Source organism: Cystoisospora suis (genome assembly GCF_002600585.1).
Source record: "Cystoisospora suis strain Wien I chromosome Unknown contig_7210, whole genome shotgun sequence".
NCBI classification, from domain to species: Eukaryota; Apicomplexa; class Conoidasida; order Eucoccidiorida; family Sarcocystidae; genus Cystoisospora; species Cystoisospora suis.
Genome location: NW_027159996.1, coordinates 12,444 through 19,675, shown reverse-complemented (window position 1 = coordinate 19,675; position 7,232 = coordinate 12,444). Strand labels below are relative to the sequence as shown.

The 7,232-nt window shown below is 49.6% G+C and overlaps 1 protein-coding gene across 1 annotated transcript; it reads right to left on the bottom strand.

Annotated features, from left to right (window-relative positions):
* Positions 1-6: 6 nt before the first annotated feature.
* CSUI_010351 (uncharacterized protein) lies at positions 7-5,977 on the bottom strand (the record flags this gene model as incomplete). The annotated part of the gene is made up of 1 exon (XM_068070456.1): positions 7-5,977. A coding segment is annotated over exon 1 (4,986 nt), but the record flags the coding sequence as incomplete, so codon positions are not given.
* Between the last annotated feature and the right edge of the window lie 1,255 nt (positions 5,978-7,232).

Here is a 7,232-nt window from a genome sequence, read left to right as displayed (position 1 = left end):
CCGCCATTTCAGCTGTAGCCTTCTTTATGCTGTCTTTGACCTTATCATCATCATCTTCCTCTATGACTCCTTTCTCCGTTTCTTTCTCTTCCATATGAACTTGGCGTTGTCGTGGAAGGCTCTCTTCTTGATTTCTTTCCTCTTGCTCTCTGTTACGCGTTTGACCCTGAGAAGATTCCTCAACAAAGTCGTCTGCTGAACTTCTACGTGAAGCAGATAATAGCCCTCTCCTTGGCGATGATGCAGGACTACTACACCCCGATTCTCTACCATCCATGTCGAATTCCTCCTCTTCAGAAAACAGAAACAGATCTTCTTCATCTTTCTGACCTCTCTGAGGAAAGATGAAGAGACCGGCGTCTGCTGCTGTATCAGATGCTAGAGTATCATAACCACCTCCAAAACCACTGAAGAGATTCGATTCACGTGTAAAGTCAGGAATCGATTCAAGAAGAGCATCGATTTCGTGAAGTTTCGCTTCTTCTTCATTCTCTGCATGCATGCCTTGATTTGCTTGTTGTGAAGCAGGTGACACCATACCCCCCGTAGAAGAAACTTGATCTAATACAGGAAGAACATCATCTAACGCCCGACTCGCTGCTTCTTCATCCACCCCGCCTTGAGATTCCCACCAATCTCTGTATCTTAAAAACTTCAGCATGATTTGTTCATAGGGTTTTAATGGCTCATGTGGTTCTCCTTCGATACAGTGCTCACTTTCAAGACCATTCCTTCCGTCAACTTCCACATGTTGATTCCCTTCGGATAGTCCCCCAAGATCCACATTCCTTTGCGGCTCTTCTTCGTTGTTCTCTGAAAGGAACAATGCTTGTCCTACTGTCGTCTCAAGACCCTCCTTCCTTCTCCCCTCTGTCTCGCGTGTCTGTACATCTGAACTGTTGCTAGCCGCTGCAGCTGCCGCAAAACAGTCCGCTAACTGAAGGAGCGCATCTTCAAGAGTAGGTCTTGATTGAGAATAGATCTTATCATTCTCCATAGGAACCTCTGCTTCTTGTGAACTCAAATATGCTGAGGATGAAGATGTATCGTTTCCTGAAGGAGACGAGACACATGGAGCGTTCTGATCGGTTATGACTTCTTTCTCCGTGGAAGTTCTCAGCTCCGCAATTTCTCTGTCTTCAGCACTAGGAGAGCAGACGTCTCCCACACTCGCCGCACCCAGTCCTCCTTCACTTTCCTCTTGTAGCTCCTCAGTCTCTGCCGCCGTCACTGTGGCATCTTCTTGTACTAACTGTGCATCTTCATTTGAAGAATCTCTCTCTTCCAAAGCAGCCGTTTCTTCTCCTTCCAACTGCATACCGTGTGGTTCATCTCCTTTCTCAGTTGACAACGAAGGAACGCTCCTCGTGTACGCTGAGGTCTCCTCTAACCTCCTGACCACCCTTCTGGCTACTCCTTCCATGTTCTCTTCGTTGTCACTTTCCTGAGTATCCAGTTTCTCAGCTGTACATACACCAGACAAAGGACCGTCTCCTACTAGATCTCCTTCATTGTCTGAGGCCCGGTCCTCGGGTAACCTCAACCCGCCCTCGGTTCCCGTGCTGGATCCATTCCCCTCCGATTTGCATGTGGGAATCTCCACTTGCTGTTCTACCTCAGGCTTCTCTTCAGAGGCGAGTTGTTCTTGACCAGAGATCTCATCCTTCCTCTCCCTCAGCACCTGACGCGAGGGTTCCTCTTCCTTCTCTCCACCGCAGGAGCTCGTAACTTCAAGAAGTCTTACCTCAGTTCCTCTTTCTGTACACTCTTCTTGTGAACTCAGTACACCTCCCTCATTACTCTTAGAAGGACCATCCTCATCCACTACTCTAGCTTGTTTACTTGCAAGTTCATCACCTCTCTGTGGCTGCTCAACAAGAGAATCTCCGACAAAAGAAGCACTCTGACTCGATACAGGAGGAGTGGCAACTTCGTGTATCTTCGTCTCACTCTCCCCCTCATCGCATGATAATGGTGAGGCACTCATCGAAGTCTTAACTTGCGGCAAAAACCCTTGAACGGTCGTCGAAGGAGATTCCCCAGTCGAATCGCCACATCTTTCTAGCCCTCCCTGGACACCCGGTGAACCCCCATGTGTTTCTTTATCCGAGGTGACAGGATCATTCCCTTGTCCTTCCTCCCTTTGAATTGAGAGCACGACCTTCTCATGTGCCTCTACGGAACCTTCGAGTGAGGTCCCCACTACTCCTACATCCCCCTTGACAGTATGAGAAGAGCTACTTAGCCCTGCTTCCTTTTGCTTCTCTTCCTCCTCCTCCTGTGGCTGAGGGTGACCTGATGGCTCCTTTACATGTATCTCCCGGTGCGTCTGTTGTGATGGACTAGGCACCGTAACAGGATGAGTAGAAACATTCCGATCGCACGGAGGTGATGCTATCACTACACGTGGACTACTCACTTCTGGTGTCCCCTTACCACGACCTAGTCCTTGAGAAGTGAGTGGAACATGATGGAAGTGAGGTGTTGTCCCTGCTTGTGAGAGACTCGAAGGTGACTGGACTACGATGTGCTTCTGAGGTAGTCGGCACGTATCATGCACTCCTCCCCCCCTCCGTCCTATCTCATAAGTTCCATATCCCTTTGGAGTTGTCTGCTGAAGAAAATATGCACTTCCTTGTCTCCCTAGATATCCTCCCTGTCTTGGTTGATGCGGTTGTCCCCGGGCACTATATCGTCTTAAAGCATCTTGAATGACTAAAACCTCATCACGACTAAAACCTGGTGGGGGGAGTGGGGCTACAGAACCACCTCGACATCTTCGGCCATTGAAAGCCGGCGATGTAGGTACTGTGAATGACGGGGGAAGCGAGCAAATACTTCCTCTCGGAGTCATATTCGCTGGGCTAGAACATGGATGTGAGGAGGTGTGGGAAGAAGGCGGCGGAGCATGACGTAGAAGAGGACTTGATAACGGTCGACTGCGTCTTATATCATCCATCATCGATCTAGCTACTACAGTCTTTTGATCCATACCGGTATGTACAGCCTGTGGAGAGATAAAGACTCCACCATGATTCCTCTGGCCTTCAGCTCTTCCTGTGCACGAAACTACTGTAGGATGAGGAGGAAGAGAAGACATAAGTCCTTTAGACACACCAGATGATCTTTGTTGGGTCAAAGAATCACCGACCCCCATTCTATCTCTTGTACTATGCTTATGACGATCAGATGTCGAAGTCTGACGTGGGGTCTGAAACAGACTGATCAAATGCTTAACAAGACGAGAACTTCTTTCTTCATCTCTCCTCATCTTCTCCTCTATCCCATCACTTCCCCTTCCATGGTTCTTCGACATCAGACTAGAGACGTAACGACGACGACCTGAGTTATTACTGGAAGAATCCGTATAATGATATCCTTCTGCAGTCACCATACACTCTTCTCGTCCTTTATATGAAGCGCATGCATGCGCACCAAACGTCTCCCTCTTCCCGTTCTCCTTATCATGACCTCGAGATTCACCGTCCCTACTCACTCTCTGATGCTGTTGTCTAACACCGTCACTACGTGATCTCCTACCTTCACTTGGATTACTGACGGGGCGTGTCAGACTGATCAACCGAAGCCCTTCTGATGTCTGAGCTGTACATGCACCAGCACTACTTTCTCTCAGACGTTGATGCCATTGGAATTCTTTACTGCACACAGCTCCGTGCCAGGTTGTCATTTCTCGTCTTGCTTCTTCACGGCGTTTGAATTCGTTCGCAGCTAATCTGCTCTGTTGCATATAGAAATGTTCTAAGTATGAGGCATGAGCCGTATTTGTAGGAGCTCTATTCAATCTCGCCAGATCTGCTGGTGTTCCTGATGTGTCCTCGGCACCAGCCGCTCCTCCTATAGAATGTGAGAGAGGCACAGGGACACTCGGGATGGACCGATTCCCATCAACCGATGACGAGGCATAACTCCCTCTTCTACCTGAAGAGACAGGAACAAATCTCTGACCAGGTCCTCGACCTGAAGATGTCTGGAGTGAGGAATGTAGGAGCTCTCTAGACACAAGACATCCCTCGGCTGGCGGGGCACTTAAGTGACGACCACCCTCGACAGATGTCTCTGCGGTGTGGGTATGTGATGAGGAAGAGCAGGACGGACGACGTTCTTGAGGATGAGAAGCTGTAGAGGGCTTGATCTCTTCGTCTTCTCTATGCCCGTAGGGTGATGGAGACACACCGTTAACGTGGGCGGTCAACTGCGGATGAAGCGCTCCTGAGTCTGATGTATATACGGGTGACGACAAGGGTCGAGCTTTCCTTGGTGGCCCTCCTAGTACACTTGTATGAGAAAGAGATCCCTGGTGATAGGGCGAAACACCATTATCTGTAAACAGGGTGGACGTGTTGCCACTACATTGAGAGCTTGACGAAGAACGTTGCTCCCGCGTACATACACTCGAGACAGAAGGAACCACAGAATGATTTGTTTCCCTAGGCAGACTTATGTTTGAGTGGACACTTTTCCCATCGGATAAAAGACAACCTTCATCTTGTCGGGAAAAGGTGCACTTCCCTGCAGAGGCACCATCATTCCATCCCGTGGGTGAAAGAGAATGATCCCGAACAGCCTCATCAGCGAGATTTCTTTCTTCTGTTGAAGAGAAATGATGGACGTCGCGAGACGACTCTTCTCCTTTACTAAATGAACTCGTTTGGTCCCCCGTAGAATAGAAATTTGGTGAGGCAGGAGAACTTGATAAAGACAGACAGGCCGTAGTCGTTTTATCTTCAGCGGTGTCTATCCCTCGACTACGGGACTGAGACGTTTCCCTTGTACTAACATGTCCTGGGTTTTTCTCTTCTAAGAAGATAGAATACCCTGACTTGCATGTCTCATCTTCTTGACTGTCTTCTAGAACGGGAGAGATCTGACGGTCACCAAAGGGTTTCTCTACCTGAACCAGAGATGAGGAACGAGAGAGTCGGGGGCCGGGTATACACCCCCCTTCTGTAAAGCTCTCACCTGCCCTGCTCATCTCGATTGAAACAGTCACCGCAAACCGGCCATGCTTTGCTCATATCTTATCATCAAGAATAGACAGATATTTGAAATTCCGTAAACATTCCACCCCGCCTGCAGATGCAGAGATGTCTTTAAAAACCTCCGCGATACATGTATACACGTCAGGAAATTTATCCACTCATAGAGGGCCGTCGAATATCAATTGCCAGCCAAGCCGACTTGGTATACAAGATACGACGAAGGGTGAATGGGACTGCTGATGTGATCTGTTTAGAGCGCTTCAAACCATAGGATGCAGTCAAACAAGAGGTCCGAGCGACTTAGTGATGGAAATAGCGGGAAGAAGTCTGGTGCCCGTTAGTGTAGCTTAAATGGACAATACGGAAGACGAAGAGAGGAGTCATTGCCCCACTGAAAGAACTTTTCTCTGAGCCGGAGACAACTGGTAAAGCAAAAGCGTAGCAAAAATTCTTCACTCCACGCAAAGAGAGTCTTCACCAGGGCAAAAAAACGACGGAGAGAGACAAAGACCCAGAGCAAAAGATAGACAACTGTTCTCCGAATGAGTCGACTCGAGAACCGGGAAGAAAGTCGTGAAGGGACTTCCAAAATTGTTCGCGCCAGATGTACAAAGTGACAGCCGACCACGAGATCGACATCAAACCCAAAGAGCCGAAGTAAAACAAAACAGGTGAAAATGGAAAAAAAAGAACCGTACAGGAAGCAGAGCCTAATAACCGCCCCCGACTAACCGAAATACCACATGCTGACTGTAGAGTGTCGTCGTATCGCTTCTCCGAACAGGCGTGAACGGACGGCCCTACTTTTCAAACAGGTCAACAGAGTTGGCGGAAAGTCTGCAGCGAAGGGCATTCCTTAGAAAGGAGGAAAGCCTCGGGATGACCCTACGCTTCGAAAACAAGCTACCAGCTAGGTCAACCCAAAAACGGCCGTGCGTACTCGTTCCCGCCTCCTTTCTCCCTGCACTAACGAGCTGGTTCGATGCGGCGGCGAATGAGAGGTGGGAGATACCCCACACCAGAGTAGATAGAGAGGGAACTTCAACGGGCGACTTGAGTGACGAGTCAGTCAACGAGAAAGGCATGATTGCAGATTGATGATGTCTGTCGCCGCATAACTAACAGACCGACCAGTCGAAAGAATTCCTCGTTTCCTGGCATGAGGGAGAAAGAACTCCGGCGGACAGGCAGGCTTGGTGGAAGAAGCACAGGCGGCAGGATCATAGCTAACTTGTGATCTTGTGATATGATATGAGAACCCTCCGAGCAATTCTGGATCGCGTGACACGTTAGCCTCCTTAAGGCGTTGAGCTTTACTGTTGGGTTTCTTCGCCCTCCTGCTAGGAGCGCGGCTAGAATTTGTTGAAAGCAAAGTGATGGGCCCTGCGTCGTACAGGACAAGGTGCAGTACCAGAGCAATCTGGATGAAGGTCTTCTCTGGACAGCAAGGTGCGGAGTGCTGTAGCAAGGGTGCTGCATCTTTTTCTCGAGACCGCTTCAGCGGACAGCCTCCTCCGGTATAACAAGCTCACTATACGTCATGGAGATAGGGACGCCTCCATGCGAAAAGAGCGCCAAACCAAACCGGGGGAGCTGTCTAGAGAAGTCACGTTTGTTGACTTCAGCAGATTGTTTCGAGAAAGCGCTTTCTATTTGTACGAATAGAATTGCCGTTGTAGGCGACAGGACCTGACAAGACAGACTACTATCCTACCGAACAGAGAGTCCCCGACCGAGGCAGACTGAGCGCATGAGGGCGTCAAATAGTTGATGTATCCGAAGTCCAGTACGTTGGACATTGTCTACGTGAACTAACCCTATTATAGCTGCTGCAGGACCTGCATGGCGACAGCGCACGACTCAGGCCCACATGCGAAGACATTCTTACGTACATATAGACATGTACTCGTACGTACGTCTCTAGGGGGAGCACGGCACGTTGTCATCATTGAAAGTTCACCGGGTCACCTGCGAGGGTCGGCTCGCTGAGTGAACACGACATCGATCTAGCGCTACCAATTGATATGCCCGCCAAAGCCTGCAGGGGTCACTCGCCTAATAGTCAGCNNCCGCCAAAGCCTGCAGTGGTCACTCGGCTAATAGTCAGCGGGTGAGCTGCTACAGTACGCTGTGATAGGCAGCCAAGACTACTGCCCACAGTGGTAAAGCTCTGTAGCGTGTAGAGGTTTTGGGACGCCCGGTGCCGTAAGAGACGCTACGGTACCGGGAAGG